Source organism: Pseudophryne corroboree, chromosome 10 (genome assembly GCF_028390025.1).
Source record: "Pseudophryne corroboree isolate aPseCor3 chromosome 10, aPseCor3.hap2, whole genome shotgun sequence".
NCBI classification, from domain to species: domain Eukaryota; kingdom Metazoa; phylum Chordata; class Amphibia; order Anura; family Myobatrachidae; genus Pseudophryne; species Pseudophryne corroboree.
Genome location: NC_086453.1, coordinates 34,025,464 through 34,050,573, shown reverse-complemented (window position 1 = coordinate 34,050,573; position 25,110 = coordinate 34,025,464). Strand labels below are relative to the sequence as shown.

At 51.5% G+C, this 25,110-nt stretch overlaps 1 protein-coding gene across 4 annotated transcripts in view; it reads left to right on the top strand.

Annotated features, from left to right (window-relative positions):
* The window catches only part of LOC134965898 (phospholipase A2 inhibitor and Ly6/PLAUR domain-containing protein-like), a 205,921-nt gene that overhangs the window by 17,307 nt on the left and 163,504 nt on the right, over nt 1–25,110 (top strand). For 3 of the 4 annotated variants that reach the window (XM_063942293.1, XM_063942295.1, XM_063942292.1), the window contains exon 2: nt 22,692–22,811. The exons of the other annotated variant lie outside the window; for it this stretch is intronic. In XM_063942293.1, coding sequence (XP_063798363.1) covers nt 22,692–22,811 — 120 coding nt within the window. The remainder of the gene's footprint in view (nt 1–22,691; nt 22,812–25,110) is intronic. 4 annotated transcript variants of the gene reach the window in all.

Here is a 25,110-nt window from a genome sequence, read left to right as displayed (position 1 = left end):
AATGTAATTGTGTTAACCTGAAGGATCTGCCAAAAAGAAATTTTTTTATTGCTTTCTAATGTCGCAGCAGTCACGGCCTAGCCGATCTCCCGAGCTTCTAGCCAATTTAAAGCAAAGCATTAAGACATTAAGGGAAAGGCAAAAGAAACAAAACGAAATTAAACAGAGGGGGGGGGGGGGTATAAAAAAGAGGGTAAAACATGAAATAACTCAGCTGGAGGTGAAAGCATAAAAACCTGCTGAGGGACTTAGATTAGAACAGATCAGCCGAATTAATGATTAGAATTCAGTCCGTCAAGTCAGGCAAAAATCGCAAAATAACTCCAGACCCCCGCTGCTGGCTCACGCCCGCAGCGGCAAGTGGCTAATCCCTGAGTAGGATCACACACGGGTAAACAAACCAACATACAGTGAACATAACATATGCATAAACACGAAGCAAACATAATCTTACTCAAACTTTATCGATGCAAGCTACGCTTAAGCAAAGTATCTCAGGCGACGGGGCGAATGTACCGCTTATAACAGGACGACTTCCATCATCCCACCGCCTGGATTTGGGCCCCCGAAAAACCCGCGGCCGCCGCCGACGTAGCAGCCCATATGCGGAAGGAGTGTGTACCGAAGTGGGAGGGGGAAAGGCCCAAGCTCGTCAGACAGCGACCCATCATCCACCGAAATTGGAACTTCGTTACTGGCAGCCCGTCATAGTGCAGCAACCACGACCCCCAACAGTCGGGCCTCACTGCCTCATATTCTACTGCCAACCGTACTGGGCATATGCTCTCCTCAAGTGCCGGAACCAGGGTGACCCATCGGCCCTTCCCCACCTGATCCATCTTAGAGCGTCGCAATCTGCACAGCAAGGACCTCCCACTCACCACCACGTCCTCTACCAGCATGCGCGAATCCGATTGCTTAGAAGGCGCTACCAATTCCGATATCCTAAAGGCACCGTGGTAAGCCATAGAGAACGCCAATCTAAAAAGCAGCGATTCAAACATAGACGATGCGATGGCTCCAACCGACCCAATGATGCCTGGCAGCAAAGCCTCATCAACGGGCCGCCTTCTGTCAGGCGGCGTAGGCGCCACGCGCGCCCATCCTTTCATAGCCTTAAGCAGAATCCCACTTTTCGTCAAATCGGGAACACCCCTAATTCTGCAGAAGAACGCAATGCCAGCCAAGTACCGGGACACCACCACTCTAGACCTACCCGAAACATAAAGCTGCCAAATAAAAGAAAGCATCATCCGATGCCCGCTCTTACCTCGTCGCTCCCGTCCTCTAGCAAATTCTTCCCATTCGCTCCAGGCCTGCTTGTAAGCCTTAAGCGTGGATGGCGCGACCGATCGCAGTGCTAGACCTTCCAGTCCGGCTCGATGACCTGCCAGACATAACCGGGACAATGAAAACCTTGTTCCTCGGCCTCAGGAGCCAACAAGTAAAACCTCTCCCATTGCCCTCGTGATAGCGCGTCAGCGACCCCATTCTCTAGACCCGGTACGTGTTGTGCCCGAAACCACACGTTTCTGCGCAGGCAAGTAAGCAGCAACTGCCCTAGCACCCGTAGCACTACCAGCGATTTTGCCCTCTGGTTGTTAATCGCGTGCACCACGCCCAGATTGTCGCATCTGAACAGGATACTGCGATGTGCTAACCGCTCGCCCCAGATTTCCAGCGCAACCATGATGGGAAAGAGTTCCAGGAGCAGAAGGTCCTTAGTCAAACCCGCCTGGTGCCAGTCCGCCGGCCAGGATGCCGCGCACCAAGATCCCTCAAGATAGCAACCAAAACCGGAGGCTCCTGCAGCGTCGGTGAACAGCTGCAATCTGGCGCTGTCGACCGTTGGGGCCTGCCATATGCGCACACCGTTGAAATCCTCCAGGAACGAGGCCCATACTGCCAGATCCCTTTTTAACTCAGCGGGCAAGCGTACAAAGTGGTGCGGCCTGGCACACCCCGCGGTCGCTCTTTCAAGCTTCCGGCAGAAAACCCTGCCCATCGGGATGACCCGACAAGCAAAGTTAAACATGCCAAGCAAGGATTGCGCCTGCCGCAGCTTAACCTTGCGCGAACCCATGAAGTGGCCAATGGCTTTGCGAAGCTTAGCCACTTTGTCCAAAGGAAGGCGACACTCGCCTGACACCGTGTCGATATCGATTCTCAAAAATGACAGGCAAGAAACCGGCCCCTCCGTTTTGACCTCGGCCACTGGCACTCCGAAATGACAAAACAATGCTCGTATACTGAAAAGCAAGTTGCCGCACCGTGGCGAATCCGCTGGTCCCGTACAAAGGAAATCATCGAGGTAGTGGGCAACCCCGTGCCCACCCGACGAAGACTCCACGCACCAATGCAGGAAGGTGCTAAAACGTTCGAAATACGAGCATGAAACGGAACATCCCATCGGCAAACATTTGTCAATGAAATATTCTGATCCAATCCGGAAACCCATAAAACGGAATGAGTCCGGATGGAGGGGTAGCAACCTAAAAGCGGATTCGACGTCCATCTTTGCCATGAGGGCCCCGGCGCCGTAGCTGCGGACCAAATTAAGCGCCTCGTCAAACGACTGATACACTACCAAGCAATGAGCCGGAGGTATACCGTCGTTGACCGAGGACCCCGCTGGGTAGGAAAGGTGTTGAATCAGTCGAAAGGAACCGGGTGTTTTCTTGGGGACCACCCCCACCGGGGAGATGACGAGGTCCGCCACTGGGGGTGTTGCAAACGGCCCCTCCATCCTGCCCAGCCTGACCTCCTTATCGACCTTTTCCCGCAACACTAAAGGCAAGGCCCGAGCAGACTGGAGGTTCCTCTGTGCCCGAACTGTAACATCGCTCGCAACAGGCAAGCGGATACCATAACGAAAACCTGAATATAAAAACCTGGCATCCTCCCTATTCGGATACCAATCCAACCATCTACCCATAGCCTCTAACCTAATTGGCGTTGGCGCCCTGTGGAGCGCTCCCGCCGGGTGCCCCTCTCGTGTAGAATTGCTTAGAACGGGGACCCTGCCGAATACTCTTGAAGCAGGATGAGGCAGGGTGGGAACCCCCGCAATGGAGGCAAGCGTGACGGAACCGACACTGCTTGCCGTAGGAACATGCAGCGTTGTTAAACGCGAAACAGAGTCCTTTCGTTGCGGGCTGTTTCCCTGCCCGGACGGCCGACCTACCTGGCTTGGCCGACCCGCCGTCCGCGCCGGACGCATGGGCGGACGGCCCAGCACGGTGTCCGTCCGCCCCTGAGCTCCGGGGCTCCTTGGCCTGCTGCGAGGCCCTGGTGACCTTAAGCCATACCTCCACGTCCTTAAAACCGAAGTCCATAACGTACAACCCATCCTGCTTCTCCCAGAATTCCTCATCATACCTACGCCATTCGTTACCCGCCGACGTGCGTTGCATATCGTGCACGAGATGCAGGTACCGAATGACATTCATATGTTCCTCTGGCCTGTCCTCAAGGTAACAAGCCGCGAAAACCCAGAAACCCGCCAGCCAGTTATCAAACGTGCGGAACGCCTCGGCCCCTATTCCCTTCTTAGCGGTTGCTGCCTTAAACTCTTTTTTAGCGTCTTTAGTCAAGACGAAGACATCTACGTAGTCCCCCCTGCGAATCCTCTTGCTGCAGCTATCCCTAAGCCCCCGCATGACAGCGGTATATTCGCAGCGGACCACGCCTGGCAGGTCGCGTCGCTTCCTGGCCCTGCAAGATTCTTTGCTAGGCCGCATTCGCCTCTTACGCCTCTCCTGCTGCCCAGCCGCCTTCTTGGCGTATTTAGTCGCCCTTTTCTTCGCCTTCGTCGTGCTACTTACGTCGGACGCTGCCGAAGAAAGGGAGGAGGAGGAGGAAGAGGAAGAAGAGGAGGAAGGGGAAGAGCTGCGCGAACACGAGGGCGTACTCGAAAACGACCCCGCCTGTTCCGCCTCACCTGAAGCCGTAGATTGGTCAGATCCAGATTCCTCAGACGCGACGTACGTAACGTCCTCGTCTTTCGATTCCGGTACCCCTGTATCTGCTTGAACATCTGTGGGCAGAAGAGGGAGAGAGGACCCGGACACAAACAGTGGCGTGCGCCTAGCCCGTCCAGGCGTAGGCGTGCCAGATGACAGCACACTCTCGTCTCACCGCGGCTGCTGATGCAGCTGTGCCGCGGCCGCACCAAGCTCCCGGAACGCACGCGCTACCCTTTGGGCGGCTGAAACGGCACCAGCGCCCGATACGCCCGGCACCCCCCCGGACCCGCCCTCGAGCTCCGGGGCCACGGCGAGCGGACCCAACGCCGCCACCACCGTGGCGAGGGCCGACGCAAACGCGCCTTGCGGTTCAGCGTCACCCCGTGACGTTGAGACGTCGCCTGATGGCTGCCGTATGGGAGGAACGCGCCGAGTAGAACCGACGCTGGGCATCGGCGGCCAGGTCGGCCCTGGGGGGAGGGGTCCGCAATGCTAGGGCACCTCACCCCGGATATCCACCCCTCCATACCTCCTGCGCCGACCCGCCTCTGCCCCCTGGGAGTGATGCCCGCCTCCCGCTCTGCCCGCTCTCTGAGGCTCACCTGCCGCCGGACGGAGCCAGCCCGCCCAGCCTTGTTGCCCCCGCTCCGTGTATCGGTAGGTGCCCGCGATGCTGTGCCCTCAGCACCGCTGGGCTGATTCCCCCAAAAACCTGGTTGATCCCTGCCAGGCCTCCTCCCCCCCCTCGTCCTGCCGGGAACCGTCCGCAACGAGGAGGGCTGGGGGGACACAGAGCGCTGCGGCGTCGCTGCGCGCACACGTGCGCGAGAAACGCCGCCGGAGCCGCTTACAGTCCGGGCGCCCTCCGCTGAGGTCTCTGCCTGTGCGCCCGACGATCCAGCGCTGGGCCCTGCGACGGGCCTGGCCCGGATCGCCTCTAACTCCCGCCCAGCTCTCACCCCCCGCGTGGGGCCTCTATCCGGCCCCGGCAAGCGGGAGTGGGCGGGAGTCGAAGTAGCGGGTGCCGAATGGCGCCCGGCGAGGCCCGCCAGCGCGTGGGCGCCCGCATTCCCGGCACCCCTGGCCGACCCCGGAGGCGAGGGCTGTTGCTCGCCCCTCTCCGGGAGGCCAGTCCTCCGAGCCGCCCCGGGCCGCCGACCGCACTCGCCCGCAGAGGCAGACACGACCACAGGGTCGCCGGAGGAGCGCGTTCTGCGCTCCGAACCCCCTGCCATTTGAGAGGCCCCAGGGGAAGTCACGGCCTCCTCAGAGCCGGACACCCCTGCCCCGGGACCAGCCTCACCGGACTGCTATACAATTAAATAAACTTTTTAAAGTGTAGAAACTGTAAGGGTGAAAAATCTGCAAAGCAGAACTCACCCAAGGAAATTCAACAGGCAAAGAGACCCAAAATGGCCACTCCAGCCTATATATACCCTAAACCTCCCCCTTTTCCTAAGGCTGTACTACCTCACAGCTAGGTCCACCCCTCACAGGATGTTTAACTCATTCCTCTCCTATGTAGTCAATTCTCTCTCCTTATAGTTACAGGTTGTCAGAGTGGTGCTTCATGCCTGCCGCGGCCCTGCTGTCATCCATGCGCTTCAGTCTACAGTTGTTAGTTTGGCGTCTCCTGTCCTCTGCGGCCGGCGCCGCCATTGCTGTTATGTTTTCACATGTTTTCTCCAAACCAGCTTTCCCTCCAAACACTAACATGGGCGCAGCCATGTTGGTTCCAGTCACATGTTCTGTTTCCACCAATCTGCTGCACTGTGGAATCTGCATGATTGGCCAGCCAATGCCTGCACTGCAGCAGGTATAAGTATCCTGTGCCTGAACCAGGAAATGGTCAGTGCTTTGTTTGTCATACCTTGTTCCAGTCTCTCTCTCCTGTGGATATTTCTCCAGGTTCCAGCTCCTGTCTCCAGCATCTACTAAAGAGACCCGCACCTGCCTTCCATCCTGCGGTGCAGCCTGACTCTGCAGTCCTCTGTGGCTGTTCCAGCTTCCAGCTTAGAGGCTATTAACTCATCTGCTTCCAGCCTCCAGCTTCCAGCTATTAACCCATCTGTTTCCAGCAGCCAGCTTCCAACAGAATTCAGCTTTCTTTAAGAGCCGGTGTTCTTTCAGTGGATTCCTACTTACCAGCAGTATCCACTTACCACCGGTAACCACTCTTCAATTCTTCTGTTTCCACGCTCCCTAGCATCTTACAGTATTTACTCCGTGTCTCCACCACCTGGCTGGTTCCATCCAGTGACTCCAACAGTGTATTCCAGTTACCAGCTTCATCTAATACACCTACTGGCATGTTCCTCGGATATCTCCACTACTACAGCCTGGCCTGGTAAGGTTATTCTACCAAAGGACTATAACATCTGTTCTGCAACCTACCAGTGCTTTGTGATACCTTCTATAGTTAAGTGATCCAGGAACTGTATTATCTGCCACTGCTAATACCAACTGTGAATGCTGTTATGATTACACGGAGTCTGTTTAATAAAACTTTTATTTGACTTTTAACCAGGTTGTCATGGTCACACCTTCGGGTTTCCTTCCACACTTACATGTCCAGGGGTCTGATTAAACCACCTAAGTTTAATTTCATTTCAGCCCCTACAACTGAGGCTTCCTCCTGTCAGCCATAACCCTCAGTTGTGACAACTGGACAGGAAGAGGTGGCTCCTTCCACCATTTGCACGCCCCCTGCAAGTGCTGGAAGGAGCACCCACAGTCCAGTTCCTCATATTGAAATTGAAGATGTCACTGTTGAAGTACACCAGGATGAGGATATGGGTGTTGCTGGGGCTGGGGAGGAAATTGACAAGGAGGATTCTGATGGTGAGGTGGTTTGTTTAAGTCAGGCACCCGGGGAGACACCTGTTGCCCGTGGGATGAATATGGCCATTGACATGCCTGGTCAAAATGCAAAAAAAATCACCTCTTCGGTGTGGAATTATTTTAACAGAAATGTGGACAACAGGTGTCATGCTGTGTGTTGCCTTTGCCTAGCTGTAATAAGAAGGCGTAAGGACGTTAACCACCTAGGAACATCCTCCCTTATACGTCACCTGGAGCGCATTCATCAGAAGTCATTGACAAGTTCAAAAACTTTGGGTGACAGCGGAAGCAGTCCACTGACAACTAAATCCCTTCCTCTTGTACCCAAACTCCTGCAAACCATACCACCAACTCCCTCAGTGTCAATTTCCTCCTTAGACAGGAAAGCCAATAGTCCTGCAGGCCATGCCACTGGCAAGTCTGATGAGTCCTCTCCTGACTGGGTTTCCTCCGATGGATCCTACTGCTCTTGGCTCTGCTGTTGTTGCTGCTGGGAGTCGATCATCATCCCAGAGGGGAAGTCGGAAGACCACTTGTACTACTTCCAGTAAGCAATAGACTGTCCAACAGTCCTTTGCGAGGAAGATGAAATATCACAGCAGTCATCCTGTTGCAAAGCGGATAACTCAGGCCTTGGCAGCTGTGTTGGTGTTAGACGTACGTCCGGTATCCTCCGTTAATTCACAGGGAATTAGAGAATTTCTTGAGGTAGTGTGTCCCCTGTACCAAATGCCATCTAGGTTCCAATTCTCTAGGCAGGCGATACTGAGAATGTACACAGACGTCAGAAAATGAGTCACCAGTGTCCTAAAAAATGCAGTTGTACCCAATGTCCACTTAACCACGGACATGTGGACAAGTGGAGCAGGGCAGACTCAGGACTATATGACTGTGACAGCCCACTGGGTAGATGTATTGCCTCCCGCAGCAACAACAGCAGCGGCGGCACCAGTAGCAGCATCTCACAAATGCCAACTCGTTCCTAGGCAGGCTACGCTTTGTATCACCGCTTTCCATAAGAGGCACACAGCTGACAACATGTTCCGGAAACTGAGGAACATCATGGCAGATTGGCTTACCCCAATTGGACTCTCCTGGGGATTTGTGACATCGGACAATGCCACAAATATTGTGGATGCATTACATGTGGGCAAATTACAGCACGTCCCATGTTTTGCACATAACATTGAATTTGGTGGTGCAGAATTATTTAAAAAACGACAGGGGCGTGCAAGAGATGCTGTCAGTGTCCCGAAGAATTGCGGGACACTCAGTGGTGCAAGTGGGCGGGTACGGGTGGGTACGGCGTACCCGTAAGAATTTAGCCGTGGGTACGCCGTACCCACACCGACGGGCCGCCGCTCCACGCCGCCCCGCCGCCCGCCGTCCCCGCCGCCCGCCGTGACCGTCCCCGCCGCAGCCGCCGCTGATGTGAGGGAAGGAGAGCGCAGCCTGCGCCTCTCCTTCCCCTCAGTCTCCGGCGGCTGTCACAGTTTAATTCAGCGCGATCCGTGAGCCAATCAGAGCTCGCGGATCGGCGCTGAATTAAACTGAGACAACCGCCGGAGACTGAGGGGAAGGAGAGGCGCAGGCTGCGCTCTCCTTCCCTCACACAGACAGACGGCAGCGGTGAGCAGGGGACTGGGGGGGGGGGGGCATGTATAACTGGCACTGGGGGATATCTGGCACTGGGGGGCATGTATAACTGGCACTGGGGATATCTGGCACTGGGGGGGCATGTTACCTGGCACTGGGGGCATATCTGGCACAGGGGGGCATATATACCTGGCACTGGGGGATAACTGGCACTGGGGGGGCATGTATAACTGGCACTGGGGGATATCTGGCACTGGGGGGGCATGTATAACTGGCACTGGGGGATATCTGGCACTGGGGGGGCATGCATAACTGGCACTGGGGGATATCTGGCACTGGGGGGGCATGTATAACTGGCACTGAGGGATAACTGGCACTGGGGGGGCATGTATAACTGGCACTGGGGGGGGGCGTGTATACCTGTCACTGGGGATATCTGGCACTGGGGGGGGGGCATGTTACCTGGCACTGGGGGCATATCTGGCACAGTGGGGCATATATACCTGGCACTGGGGGATATCTGGCACTGGGGGGCATGTATAACTGGCACTGGGGATATCTGGCACTGGGGGGGGGGGCATGTTACCTGGCACTGGGGGCATATCTGGCACAGGGGGGCATATATACCTGGCACTGGGGGATAACTGGCACTGGGGGGGGCATGTATAACTGGCACTGGGGGATATCTGGCACTGGGGGGGCATGTATAACTGGCACTGGGGGATATCTGGCACTGGGGGGCATGTATAACTGGCACTGGGGGATAACTGGCACTGGGTGGGCATGTATAACTGGCACTGGGGGGGCATGTATACCTGTCACTGGGGATATCTGGCACTGGGGGGGGGGGGGCATGTATACCTGGCACTGGGGGATATCTGGCACTGGGGGCATATCTGGTACTGGGGGCATTTCTGTATCTGGCACTGTTGGGCAATGTATATATGACACAGTGGGGGCAATGTGTATCTGACACTGTGAGGCAATGTATATTGGCACTCTGGGGGCATTTCTGTATCTGGCACTGTGGGGCAATGTGTATCTGGCACTGTGAGGCAATGTGTATCTGGCACTCTGGGGACATTTGTGTATCTGGCACTCTGGGGACATTTGTGTATCTGGCACTCTGGGGACATTTGTGTATCTGGCACTCTGGGGACATTTGTGTATCTGGCACTGTGGGGCAATGTGTATCTGGCACTGTGGGGTAATGTGTATCTGGCACTGTGGGGCAATGTATATCTGGCACAGTGGAGGCATTTGTGTATCTGGAACTGTGGGGCAATGTATATCTGTCACTGTGGGGCAATGTATATCTGGCACAGTGGGGCAACGTGTATCTGGCACTATTGGGGTCATACGTGTATCTGCCCCATCCCCCATATGTGTATCACGCCCCCATTTCCATTGGCCACGCCCCATGTGGCATTTGGCCACACCCATTTTTTTTGCGCGTGCGCCTTCGGCGCGCGCACACAGTACCCGTAAGACATTTTTTCTACTTGCATCACTGGGGACACTTTTGGCATTCAGCCACCACGTGCCGAAGACTGGAGCACCAGCAAACACTCCTAAACCTGCCCCGCCATCAGCTGAAGCAAGAGGTGGTAACGAGGTGGAATTCAACCCTCTATATGCTTCAGAGGATGGAGGAGCAGCAAAAGGCTATTCAAGCCTATACATCTGCCTACGATATAGGCAAAGGAGGAGAATGCACCTGACTCAAGCGCAGTGGAGAATGATTTCAACATTGTGCAAGGTTCTGCAACCCTTTGAACTTGCCACACGTGAAGTCATTTCAGACACTGCCAGCCTGAGTCAGGTCATTCCCCTCATCAGGCTTTTGCAGAAGCAGCTGGAGCTGCCAGGAAAAGGATCAGATTTCCAAAACCACCCGCTGGCGGTGATGCAGGGCAGTCAGGACCGAAAACTGACATCTGGTCCGGACTGAAGGACCTGCCAACAATTACTGACATGTCGTCTACTGTCACTGCATATGATTCTGTCACCATTGAAAGAACGATGGAGGATTATATGAGTGACAGCATCCAAGTAGGCACGTCAGACAGTCAGACAGATGTACGTATACTGGCAGGAAAAAGAGGCAATTTGGAGGCCCTTGCACAAACTGGCTTTAGTCTACCTAAGTTGCCCTCCCACAAGTGTGTACTCCGAAAGAGTGTTTAGTGCAGCCGGTCACCTTGTCAGCAATCGGCGTATGAGGTTACTTCCACAAAATGTGGAGAAGATGATGTTCATCAAAATGAATTATTATCAATTCCTCCGTGGAGACATTTACCAGCAATTGCCTCCTGAAAGTACACAGGAACCTGTGATGCTGGATTCCAGTGGGGATGAATTAATACTCTGTGAGGAGAGGGATGTACACAGTGAAATGCAGGGGCGGAAGTCCCGGAGGCAGCGGAGTCGGCTGCCGCCGGGCTCCTGACCTGAAGAGGGCGCCTCGCAGCTCCCACTGACTTTACACAGATTGACATGCGGACGAGCGTCCGCATGTCAATCTGCGGTCTCCCTCCCTGCTGTGTTGGAGGGACACGGAGCGCATAGAGCGTCTCTCCTGTGTCCCTCCCTGGCTCTCTCCCCCGGCGGTCTAATACAGGAAGTGCCGTTCGTGAGCTCTGATTGGCTCATGAACCGGCACTTCCTGTATTAGACCAGCCGGGGGAGAGAGCCAGGGAGGGACACAGGAGAGACGCTCTATGCGCTCCGTGTCCCTCCAACACAAGGGGGGGGGGCAGGCACTGGGGGCATATACCTGGCACGAGGGGGGGGGAGACCTGGCACTGGGGGGCATATACCTGGCACTGGGGGGCATATACCTGGCACTGGGGGGGGAAGACCTGGCACTGGGGGGCATATACCTGGCACTGGGGGGCATATACATGGCACTGTGTGTTATGATTCCCGTACTCCAGACCAGAGGAGATCTTATGGCAGAGGTCTGAGTACTGGGAAGATATGCTGGTTGTGGGAGCAGGAGAGCCTAGTAACCCCTGGCGCCCTAACTCCGTTGTCTCGCCCGTGTTATCAGAAATCCCTTGCGAGACTATGGTTGCTTGAGCCCATGGCAGCCGCGTTCGAAGGGCGGATTATGTCTGCCCAACCCCGATGCCCCCGCAGGTCTTAATGGGAGACAAAGGGAAATCCGAGACAGGGTGATAACAAGGGGCCCTCTGACTAAGCAACCAGGCCAGGGGTTACAAGCTAACTAACTTAAACAAATGGTATGTGCGGACTAGCCGCCAGGGAAACGGACAACCAAAGATCCACTGATCCGTTACTCCTATCCAGCACCGCTGGATACCAGAGTGGATCTGTGGGAGCGGAATCCTCCGCAAAAGCTCCGGAACACAAAGATACTAAATAATAAGCAGTAAGCGGACAAGCCGCAACACACGGCTGCGCCGCGACTCACGAACATCACAGGATGTTACAGGTGCTCGGTCAGACTCCAGGAATAGATGACAAACTTCCGAGTACAGGATCACTGAGGACAGGAACAACCGGATAGAGCAGGACTGGAAACTCTCTGTAGCTGACACACAGGCAAACAGGAAGCTATCACCGGCGTCTGTAGGAAGCCCTGAGAGTGCCTTTATTTAGGAACCCTCCAATCAGGATCCAGACAGGGCAATCTCAGGTAATGCCGTGCAGCTTGCATGCTGCACGGCCAGCACACCATAATATAGTTAGAACAGACCCAGCAACGGGGAACGCGGCCGAACGTGGCGTCCCCGTTGCTAGGGTCAGAGCGGCTCCGTGCGCCCGGCGTCTAGCGTTGCCAGGGAGCCGGCGGCTGAACGCGCACGGCGTCCCTGGTTGCTAGGCGCCGGGCCGCACCGATGAGCGGACCCCGGCGCCTAACAGTACCCCCCCCCTTGAGGAGGGGTCAAGGAACCCCTAAAGCCAGGTTTCTGAGGAAATTCTCGGAAAAATGCCCTTTTGAGCCTCGGGGCATGAAGATCCTCATCCAGGACCCAAGATCTTTCCTCTGGCCCATAACCTCTCCAATGTACCAAAAAATAAAGCCGACCCCGGGACAACTTGGAATCGAGAACCTTCTCCACCAAGAACTCCTGCTGACCCTGTACATTTACTGGTGATCTCCCCTGAGATATTTTACGAGGAAATCTACTGGACGAAACATATGGTTTCAGCAATGAGCAATGGAAGGTATTTCCGATCCGTAAAGTTTTGGGTAAACGTAACCGGAAAGCAACTGGATTGACTTTTTTGATAATGTGAAATGGTCCAATAAATCTAGGACCCAATCTGGCTGAGGTTTGTCGAAGTTTAATGTTGCGAGTCGACAACCACACCCTGTCTCCTACTTTAAAAGTGCACGGCCGCCGGAGCCTGTCAGAAATTTTTTTTTCCCGGAATGCTGCTTTTCTGAGAGCCAGGTGCACTTTTCTCCAAATAAGTCTAAGATGAGAGGTCAGGGCCAGAGAGGAGACAGAGGAATGTTGAAAAAATGAATTAGCTCTGGGGTGAAAACCAAAAACTGCAAAAAATGGAGACACATTGGTGGAGGAATGACAGGCATTATTATAAGCAAACTCTGCCAATGGAAGAAACTCAGACCAGTCATTTTGGAGTTTGGCCGAGTACAAACGCAAATATTGTTTTAGAGATTGGTTAACTCGCTCAGTCTGCCCATTGGATTGGGGATGATAGCCGGACGTTAAAGATAATTTCATCTTTAACGAAGCACAAAAAGACTTCCAAAATTGTGCAATGAATTGTGGACCCCGATCAGAAACAATATCAGTGGGTAAGCCATGGAGTCTGAAAACATGGCGGAGGAACAAGACTGCCAATCCCTGGGCAGATGGCAATCGGGGAAGAGCAATGAAATGGGCCATTTTGCTAAAACGGTCCACTACCACCCATATGACTCGGCATTTGGCTGACAGAGGGAGGTCCACCACAAAATCCATGGAGATATGCGACCATGGCCTAAGGGGAACATTCAAGGGCATAAGTTGACCTATAGGCAAAGAACGGGGAACTTTATGCTGTGCACAGACCTGACACGAAAAAACAAACTCTTTAATGTCTTTGGAAAGACCAGGCCACCATACTGAGCGGGAGACTAATTCCAAAGTCTTAGCGATTCCCGGATGCCCGGCAACTTTGCTATCATGAAACTCCGTCAAAACAGTTGCTCTCAAAAACTCAGGGACAAAAAGACGACCAGCAGGAGTATTTCCAGGAGCTTGATGTTGAAGCAGCTTTAACTGGGTAAATACATCCTGTGTGAGGCCTGCCCGAATGACTGAAGACGGAAGTATGGGAGTAACAGGACTGTTGTCTTGAACTGGAAGAAAACTGCGTGACAGGGCATCTGCCTTCGTATTCTTAGAACCTGGCCTGAAGGTGATAATGAATTTGAAACGAGTAAAAAATAAAGCCCAACGAGCCTGCCGGGCATTCAGTCGTTTAGCTGATTCAATGTATTGAAGATTTTTGTGATCAGTCAAAACTGAAATGGTATGAGTCGCTCCTTCAAGCCAATGCCTCCACTCCTCGAAAGCCCATTTAATAGCCAGCAATTCCCGGTTACCAACATCGTAGTTGGATTCTGCAGATGAGAATTTCCTGGACATAAAGTCACAAGGATGTAATTCAAGGGAATCCGGATCCTTCTGAGAAAGGATAGCCCCTACTCCAACCTCCGAGGCATCAACCTCAACAATGAAAGGCAATTCTGGGTTGGGATGTCTAAGGACAGGGACTGAGACAAAGGCTTGTTTCAAGGCCTGAAAAGATAACTCAGCTTCACGTGACCAATTGGTAGGATCTGCTCCCTTCTTAGTCAGTGCCACAATGGGAGCAACTAGGTCAGAGAAAGAGTGAATAAATCTTCTATAGTAGTTCGCAAACCCTAAAAAGCGCTGAATTGCTTTTAAGTTGGTGGGTTGCGCCCAACTAAGGATGGCTTGGAGCTTCTTTGGTTCCATACGGAATCCCCGAGGGGAAATAATGTACCCTAAAAAGGATACCTCCGTGACATGAAATTCACACTTCTCCAGCTTGGCATATAGGTGATTTTCACGTAATTTCTTTAGAACCTGACGCACCTGGGTAACATGTTGTTCTACAGATTCAGAATATATCAAAATATCGTCTAAGTAGACTACAACGAATCTTCCAAGAAATTCGCGGAGCACATCGTTAATGAGATCCTGGAAAACTGCCGGAGCGTTAGACAGGCCGAATGGCATAACCAGATACTCATAGTGGCCTGACTGAGTACTGAATGCCGTTTTCCACTCATCCCCTGACTTGATTCTGATGAGGTTATATGCTCCTCTCAGGTCAATCTTAGAAAAAATCACAGCTGAACGTAGCTGATCAAAGAGGACAGAGATCAGCGGCAGAGGATAAGTATTTTTTACTGAGATTTTATTCAAAGCTCTAAAGTCAATGCAGGGTCTGAGTGAACCATCCTTCTTCTCTACGAAGAAGAAACCTGCACTTAAAGGGGATTTAGATGGCCTGATAAATCCTTTCCCAAGGCTTTCTTTCACATACTCATTCATGGCCACAGTTTCAGGACCAGACAATGCATATAACCTTCCTTTAGGCAACGTGGCACCAGGAATTAGCTCAATGGCACAATCATAAGGCCTATGGGGAGGAAGAATATCCTCATTGCCTTTGGAAAATACATCAACAAAATCCTGGTATTCCCCAGGAATGGGTGCGGGAACGGCGGCAGCTACTCGGATAGGAAGCGTAATACATTCTTTATTACAGATGGTACCCCATTGTAAGATCTCCCCCGACTGCCAATCAATGATGGGATTATGAAAGGCCAGCCAAGGGTGACCCAGAACCACAGGAACTGCTGGACAATGGGTAAGGAAAAACTCAATCTTTTCAGAATGCAGAGCTCCTACCGAGAGTAAAACAGGAGGCGTACATAGAGAAATAACCCCATTGGACAAGGGACTCCCATCTAAACCATGCATGGTGACACACCTACCCAAGGTTAACTGAGGAATACCTAAGGCCTTGGCCCATGTTAAATCCATAAAGTTCCCTGCAGCTCCACTGTCCACAAAAGCAGAGACCGAGGAACAGAGGCTGCCAAAGGAAACTTTAGCAGGAACTAACAGTGAATTAATTGAGGAGATAAGCTGCAGACCAAAGTGAACCCCCTCACAACTCACTTGGTCAGGAAGTTTCCCGACTTGTTCGGACAACTACGGGCAAAATGTCCCTTACCTCCACAGTATAAACAAAGACCAGAATTTTGCCTCCTGGTTCTTTCTTCAGGAGACAATTTGGAGAGACCTATCTGCATAGGCTCCTCCATGTCTACAGGAATGGAAAGAACACAAGGAGTAGACCCGACAGATGCCCCTTTTTCAGCCCTCCGCTCTCTGAGCCGACGATCTATCTTAATAGAGAGCTCCATGAGTTTATCGAGAGTCTCAGGAGCGGGATACTGAAGGAGACTGTCTTTTATAGATTCAGATAAGCCGAGGCGAAACTGACTGCGTAGGGCTGGGTCATTCCATCCACAGTCGTTCGACCAACGGCGAAACTCTGTACAATAATTCTCTGCGGGGTTCCTACCCTGTCTAAGAGCACGCAACTGACTCTCAGCGGATGCCTCTCTATCAGGGTCATCATACAATAGCCCTAAGGATTTCAAAAAGGCGTCTACAGACGATAAGGCCGGATCGTCTGTCTTTAAACCAAAAGCCCAGGTCTGAGGATCCCCCTGAAGCAGAGAAATAATAATTCCAACCCGCTGAGCCTCCGTACCTGAGGAGACTGGTCTTAAACGAAAATAAAGTTTACAAGACTCTTTAAAATTAAAAAACTGTTTTCTATCCCCAGAAAAACGGTCAGGCAGATGCATTTTTGGTTCAGGGATGACCCTCGGGGAAGTCCGTAACAGATCTTCCTGTGACCTCACCCGGAGGGACAGATCCTGAACCATCTGAGTAAGTTCTTGAATCTGACTAACTAGAAGCTGGCCAGGATTTGGCCCAACACCGGCGGGATTCATTAGGCCGACAAAATCTCCCAACTGAATAAGTGAAAAAAAAATTAACTCCTGTTAATTTAAATTTTTTTTTCTTTTGTCTGGCCGGTGATAATGTTATGATTCCCGTACTCCAGACCAGAGGAGATCTTATGGCAGAGGTCTGAGTACTGGGAAGATATGCTGGTTGTGGGAGCAGGAGAGCCTAGTAACCCCTGGCGCCCTAACTCCGTTGTCTCGCCCGTGTTATCAGAAATCCCTTGCGAGACTATGGTTGCTTGAGCCCATGGCAGCCGCGTTCGAAGGGCGGATTATGTCTGCCCAACCCCGATGCCCCCGCAGGTCTTAATGGGAGACAAAGGGAAATCCGAGACAGGGTGATAACAAGGGGCCCTCTGACTAAGCAACCAGGCCAGGGGTTACAAGCTAACTAACTTAAACAAACGGTATGTGCGGACTAGCCGCCAGGGAAAAGGACAACCAAAGATCCACTGATCCGTTACTCCTATCCAGCACCGCTGGATACCAGAGTGGATCTGTGGGAGCGGAATCCTCCGCAAAAGCTCCGGAACACAAAGATACTAAATAATAAGCAGTAAGCGGACAAGCCGCAACACACGGCTGCGCCGCGACTCACGAACACCACAGGATGTTACAGGTGCTCGGTCAGACTCCAGGAATAGATGACAAACTTCCGAGTACAGGATCACTGAGGACAGGAACAACCGGATAGAGCAGGACTGGAAACTCTCTGTAGCTGACACACAGGCAAACAGGAAGCTATCACCGGCGTCTGTAGGAAGCCCTGAGAGTGCCTTTATTTAGGAACCCTCCAATCAGGATCCAGACAGGGCAATCTCAGGTAATGCCGTGCAGCTTGCATGCTGCACGGCCAGCACACCATAATATAGTTAGAACAGACCCAGCAACGGGGAACGCGGCCGAACGTGGCGTCCCCGTTGCTAGGGTCAGAGCGGCTCCGTGCGCCCGGCGTCTAGCGTTGCCAGGGAGCCGGCGGCTGAACGCGCACGGCGTCCCTGGTTGCTAGGCGCCGGGCCGCACCGACGAGCGGACCCCGGCGCCTAACACTGTGGGGGAAGACCTGGCACTGGGGGGCATATACCTGGCACTGGGGGGCATATACCTGGCACTGGGGGTGAAGAACTGGCACTGGGGGGCATACACCTGGCACTGGGGGGCATACACCTGGCACTGTGGGGGAAGACCTGGCACTGGGGGGCATATACCTGGCACTGGGGGGCATATACCTGGCACTGGGGCGGGGGGCATATGTGGCACTGGGGAGAGGGATATATTTGGCACTGGGGGCATATACCTGGCACTGTGGGGGAAGATCTGGCACTGGGGGCATATACCTGGCCCTGTGAGGGAATATCTGGCACTGGGGGCATATACCTGGCACTGGGGGCATATGCCTGGCCCTGTGGGGGAAGATCTGGCACTGGGGGCATATACCTGGCCCTGTGGGGGAATATCTGGCACTGGGGGCATATACCTGGCACTGGGTACATATACCTGGCCCTGTGGGGGAATATCTGGCACTGGGGGGCATATACCTGGCACTGTGGGGGGAAGATCTGGCACTGGGGGCATATACCTGGCCCTGTGGGGGAATATCTGGCACTGGGGGCATACACCTGGCCCTGTGGGGGAAGATCTGGCGCTGGGGGCATATACCTGGCCCTGTGGGGGGAATATCTGGCACTGGGGGCATATGCCTGGCACTGTGGAGGAATATCAGGCACTGGGGCATATAGCTGGCACTGTGGGGGAGTAGGCACTGAGGGGGCATATGTGGCACTGTGGTGGAATATTTGGTACTGGGGGGAGCAGGCACTGAGGGGGCATATGTGGCACTGGGGGGGTATATTTGGCACTGGGGGCATGTACCTGGCACTGGAGGCATATACCTGACACTGTGGGGGAATATCTGGCACTGGGGGCATATGTGGCATTGGGAGCACGGCCCTAGCAACAAGCACTACCCCCTAGCAACGAGCATGACACCCAGTGCATGAACCCCCTGGCAACGAGCATGACACCCTGAGCATGAAATCCCCTGGCACCGTGCATGGAACCGCTGGCAACGAGCATGACACCCAGTGCATGAAACCCCTGGCAACGAGCATGACACCCTGAGCATGAAAACCCCTGGCACCGTGCATGGAACCAAGAGCATGAAACCCCTGGCAACGAGCAGGTAATTTAAAAGTAATTAGAAGCCTTACTGTAGAACTTAATGTGTAATGGGAATTACGGTGTGTGGCATAATGTATCACGGACATTGCGGTGTGTGTCATAATGTGTCGGGCATTACGGTGTATGGTATACTATATCGCGGGCACTGTGATATGTGGTATAATGTCTCAGGCTCATTGTGGTGTGTGTTATACTGTGTCAAAGACATTATATGTGCTATAATGTATCAAGGGCATTGCAGTGTGTAGCACAATGTATAACGGGCATTGTGATTCCTGTCATAATGTGTCACAGGCATTACGGTGTGTGGTATAATGTATCAGGGGCATTGCAGTGTGTAGCATAATGTATAACGGGCATTGCGATTCCTGTCATAATGTGTCTGGGGCATTACGGTGTGTGGCATAATGTGTCGGGGGCATTATGGTGTGTGCATATTGTGTCATGTGCATTATTGGGTGTGGCATAATGTCTAAGGGCCACTGCAGTATGTGGCATAATGTATATTGGGCATTACGATAAGGAGGAAAAATTACAAATAATGTAAGGGGCATGAATCAGGATTATTTTTCTTTCCCATCTGGGCGTGCAGGTTGGAAAACTGGGGTATAACGCAGTCTTTTCCTGCAATGTCACGCCCCTTTATGGTAAGCCACGCCCATCCCAACGAAGCCACACACTCTATACTGCCAATTATGGAGGGGGGGGGGCAAATAATTTTTTGGCTTGGGGGAGAAAAATTTCTAGTTACGTCACTGAACTGATTCATTCCTGTAAGCCGCCACCACAGCGCAAACCCCAGGAGAGTACGCTGGTGCGCGCCTGCTGTGGGAGGTAGGAGAGGAGCTGCTGCTACCGTTGCCCCGCTGCTGTGGGGAAGGGGGGGACGGGATGGATGGACACACGTGCGAGGCGGAGTTTAAGAGCTGGTACCACGCTTGCCTTGGATTCCACTTCCTAATTGCGCTCTGCCTCCGGTAATTGGGGAGGAGAGTAGAGCCTTCTTTCACTACACAAGGTATCCATCTATGCTCCCTTTCTCCCTGTATAAGTGCACTGCCAGTATACTGTATGTATGTTTGTATATATAGATAGAGGTAGGGGTCTGGCACAGCCACATAATAGACTAATACATTGGGTGCCCTCACAGCAAAGTAGTTTAGCAAAATAGAGGTGGTGCGGCACTCCAATGATTTGCACACTGACACCAATTGAAGTAGTGCAACGTTTCAATGCCCGTTTAATGAATCTGCATTTTTGTCATATATACAATGACCCCCATTCTGCCTCATCCCGTCCTCCAGACCTCTGTTACTCCATCTGCCCCCCCCCCCCCCATTTGCCAAGTCCTTCTGCCCGCCCGCGACCATCCCTCCCCATCTTCCTCCCATCATTAATTGTCCTCCCGCAGGGAATACATATGTTTTACCGACAGACGGGATGCCGTCTGTCAGCATCCTGACAGCAGCATCCCGTCCGTCAGAATGCTGGCAAGGGGCGTGCGCAATGAAGGCCCTTGCTTGTTGCGCTCGCAACTCAGTGGTCTCGGTGGTTCCCATCCCACTCTATTGGTGTTGTGGACACCCACGAATGGGAATAAGACCTGTGAGACGGTATTCTGGTGTCGGTATCCTGACCGCTAGGAATCCCGACAGCCAGCAAAATGATTGCCTCCCCTCCCGCAGTATCGGTCACATAATAGACTCACTTTCAGCTCCAGGCCCATGTGGACCCTAAACTGGCACTGGTCTGCTGGGATGTATCATTAGCACAAGGTTAAAAATGCAGCCAAACCTCCAAAAATGCAGTTTTCATAGGTTTGGCGGCTTACTACTTATCCACCAAGCCTAGACCCCAGGGCTTGGATGCGGTGGGCAACACCATCTTTAGATGGGCTTCTATCACATTTCCCATTGGACCCCTCCCAGCACCCCCCAGTGGGGCGCATCAGCCCACGCATGCACAGATAGGACTCCGGATCATACACCGGGAAGTTCTACTGTATCATGGCAAAGAATAGCTCTCACCGCAAGAGCTGTCCTTTGGAAATGTCTTCATGCATACGCCATTATGCTTGCAAAGAATGGCAGGATATATATATAAATATATATATAGCCTGCAGGATCAATATTGGTGTGGTGTGTGTGTATGTATATATATATATATATATATATATATATAATTTAATTTTTTTGCCTCTATATAGGGGGGCACCTGTATTTATATTGCCTCCGGGCGTCTAGGACGAACTTACGCCACTGGTGAAATGGGTGAGGAATCGGAGGATGAGGATTAGGTGGACATCTTACCTCTGTAGAGCCAGTTTGTGCAAGGAGAGATTGATTGCTTCTTTTTTGGTGGGGGCCCAAACCAACCAGTCATTTCAGCCACAGTCGTGTGGCAGACCCTGTCGCTGAAATGATGGGTTTGTTAAAGTGTGCATGTCCTGTTTATACAACATAAGGGTGGGTGGGAGGGCCGAAGGACAATTCCATCTTGCACCTCTTTTTTTTAATCTTTGCATCATGTGATGTTTGGGGCTAATTTTTTTAAGTGCCATCCTGTCTGACACTGCAATGCCACTCCTAGATGGGCCAGGTGTTTGTGTCGGCCACTTGGGTCGCTTAGCTTAGTCACACAGCTACCTCATTGCGCCTCTTTTTTTCTTTGCATCATGTGCTGTTTGGGGACTATTTTTTGTAAGTGCCATCCTGTCTGACACTGCAGTGCCACTCCTAGATGGGCCATGTGTTTGTGTCGGCCACTTGGGTCGCTTAGCTTAGTCATCCAGAGACCTCGGTGCAAATTTTAGGACTAAAAATAATATTGTGAGGTGTCAGGTGTTCAGAATAGACTGGAAATGAGTTGAAATTATGGTTATTGAGGTTAATAATACTATGGGATCAAAATTACTCCCAAATTCTATTATTTAAGCTGTTTTTGAGTTTTTTTTAAAAAAAAAACACCCGAATCCAAAACACACCCAAATCCGACAAAAAATTTCAGGGAGGTTTTGCCAAAACGCATCCGAATCCAAAACCAAAACACAAAACCCGTAAAATTTCCGGTGCACATCTCTACTAAAAATATCAACGTCGGTTTTGAAATTGCAAATAAAATCGAATTATAACAAATATACGATTTGGACAGTTAAACACAACATCGATTTCAGTCGGTTTATGTTAATTTCAGTCGGTTTTGAAATTGACTTCAAAATCAACCTATATGAAATACACCGTTTAAATGACTTGCTCTGATTGGCCCAGCATGTGGATGCATAATCACTTAACCTCCTGATTGCTGACTGTCAATGTTCATAGATACATATTACTACGTAGACATGTTTACCCATTTCTAAACAATTTCATGTATATGGGAACCCTATTCAGGTCGCTACCCAATTGACTGAAAATTGCATGTGCGGCAAACTGCACATGCGCCACAAGTGCATTGCACGTCCTGGAAGGATGAGACCGAACTTTGATTGACAGCGGTGGCCGCTGGGGAGGCGTTATTACAGAATTGCAGGGGTGTGACAGTGTTAACGAGGCCGAGGGTGGACTGTTTTCGGGGTGACTGTGTGATGTCACATGCAGCTGCTCCAATGGGAAAAATGGCGACGGACCGCCTGCATATGCAGCTTAGCTGCAGCTGCAGGGGGTCGTCCACAATTGCTGTGACCGCAGTCCTCTGATTGCGATCACATCGCAATCGGATTCCGGTCACAGCCGCAGGGCAGGAGTTAGCATGCTGGGCAGCAATCCATGCTGAATATCCCCCATAGAACTATTACACACAAACTATGGATGAGGGTACATTGGGCTGAAGCTTTACCTAGGGTGCTTGGCACCAGCCCTGTATATAAATACCGTATCAGTTTGATGCAGAGAGTAGAGGACATTTATGATTATTTTCCTATGTATATTTATTATGTTTTATGTATTATGTATTATGTTGCCAACTATCCCATTAAAAATGTTATTTCAGCAATAGAGATATTTATGTCACCCAGTATCCTCTATTCTGTTTTTTCTTCCCAATTGCAGGATTTTCTCTCTCATGCCATTGGTGTCTCTTGTCCGAATACACCTCCTGTCCTGAAAGAACCATGCAGTGCCTGTCCGCAGATTATGCTTGTGGTGTTAGCCGTACAACAACTTTACTAAGTAAATTGAAATTGGTTGAATACACAATTGTTATGTTAATGGATCAGGTATACCGGTGTATAAATATACAGTATACATATATATTAACAGTATATAAATGACAGCTCAAAGACAGGTAGAATAAAGATACTGTAGCAGTTAAACACACATCTTGGTTAATTTTTAGCACAGAACAGCATTCAGTTTCCAGCGGGTGGTATTTAGTTTGCCGGCTGCTGGTATCCCGGCGCACAGTATACTGGCGCCGGAATACCGACACCCGGCATACTGACAATTTTTCTCCATCTTGGGGGTCCACGAACCCCCTGGAGGGAGACCATGACCGCAGCGTGGCGAGTGCAGCGAGCCTGCAGGGGGCTCATTTGCGCTCGCCCAGCTGTCAGTATGCCAGCGGTCAGGATTTTGGCGCCGGTATGCAAGCCGCCGGGAGCCCAGCCGCCAGCATACCATACTACACCCGTTTCCAGCAGGTACTGATATTAACAAGCTGATGGTCTTATCTGGCATTTCATACATGTAAATTTAGAACGAGATTCAATTGTTATGTTGGGGAGCTCCAGTACCATCAGGTCCTGAGCAAATTTCACTTATGAGTTCTGGGCACTACATTCTTTCTGTATCTCAATCCCCAAATCAAGCTAACAGGACATATGAAATCTATTATTAATATTATCCTTTATTTATATGGCACCACTAGGTTTTTGCAGCACCCAACAAAATACACAAACAAATGGGCAAAACAAGATAAACGGTGACTTATGGTACAAGACAATGTAGGACAAGTACATGATATATAAACATTGTTGCATCAGCGGACATGACACTGAGATAAGCATCAGGGTGGCAGAAACCAATGGTTAGACACCATTGTTGGGCGTATGAAGTAGAAGATAGTCTAAGTAAGAGAAGGAAAAGCACATGAGGGGATAGGTCCCTGCTTGTGAGAGCTTACATTCTAGGGGTGACCCAGATGGGGTAAACCATGAGTGTGGAGAGTTAGGATGGGAAATGGCCGGGATTGATGAGTTGTGAGTCTTGAGAGCCCGATTTAAGTTTTGTAAAGGAGTTGAGAATCAGATGGGGAAAGGAAGAAAATTCCAGAGATAGGGAGCGGCACATGCAAAATCTCAGAGGTAGAAGTAGGTTGAAATAATCAGTAGGCAGGAACGGTGGCATGCATGTATGGAGTGAAGAGGACAGGTGGGAATGTAACGGGAGATGAAGTCAGAGAAATAAATGGGAGAGAAATGGGTGAGGGCTTTACAAGTGAGTGTGAGAAGCTTGAATTGGATTCTGAAGGGAAAGGGGAACCAGTGTAGGGCTTGTAAGAGAGGTGAGGCAGACATAGGAAGTTTGGTGAGGAAGATGAGCTGGGCAGCAGCATGAAGTTTAGACTGGAGTGGATAGAGGTGGTTGTCAGAGTGGCCAGGTAAGAGATGACCAGTGAGTGGGTGATGGTCTTAGTAGCATCCAGGGTGAGAAAGGGTCTGATCCTGGGAATGTTTTTGAGATGACAATGGCAAGACTGTGAGAGGGATTGAATGTGTGGTTTGAAGGAGAGGGAGGAGTCAAGGATAACTCACTTGGGGGCTAGAGGAGATAGTTATGCCTTCAATAGATAATGAAATTGTGGGCATTGAGGTTACGTAGGACGGTGGGAAGATGATCAGCACAGTTTTAGACATGTTAACTTTAACAAAGAGCTGGGACATCCAAGAAGAGAGAACAGAGAGACAGTTGGAGATATGAGTGAGGAGAGTGAGGGAGAGGTCAGTGGAGGAAAGGTAGATTTTAGTATCATCAGCATAGAAATATTGGAAGTCAAAAGAGCTAATGAGCTTACCTACTGGATGGAGCAGGGACGTGCAGTCAGGGGAGGCAGGGGAGGCAGTGCCTCCCCTGTCCTAAATGATTAAAATACAAAGAAGATACTTATGACACCGATTCTGTGTCATAAGTATCTGCTTTATCCTTTTTATTATTTAAATTATGTAAAAAAAGTTTTACATGTGTTCAGAGTAGAGATGAGCGGGTTCGGTTCCTCGGGATCCAAACCCCCCCGAACTTCACCCATTTTACACGGTTCTGAGGCAGCCTCGTATCTTCCCGCCTTGCTCGGTTAACCAGAATGCGCCCGAACGTCATCATCCCGCTGTCGTATTCTCGCGAGATTCATATTCTATATAAGGAGCCGCGTGTCGCTGCCATTTTCACTCGTGCTTTGGAGATTGAACGGAGAGGACGTGGCTACGTTCTCTACCTGAAAAGCTCCGTAATCTATGCTCAGTGTGCTGCAAAT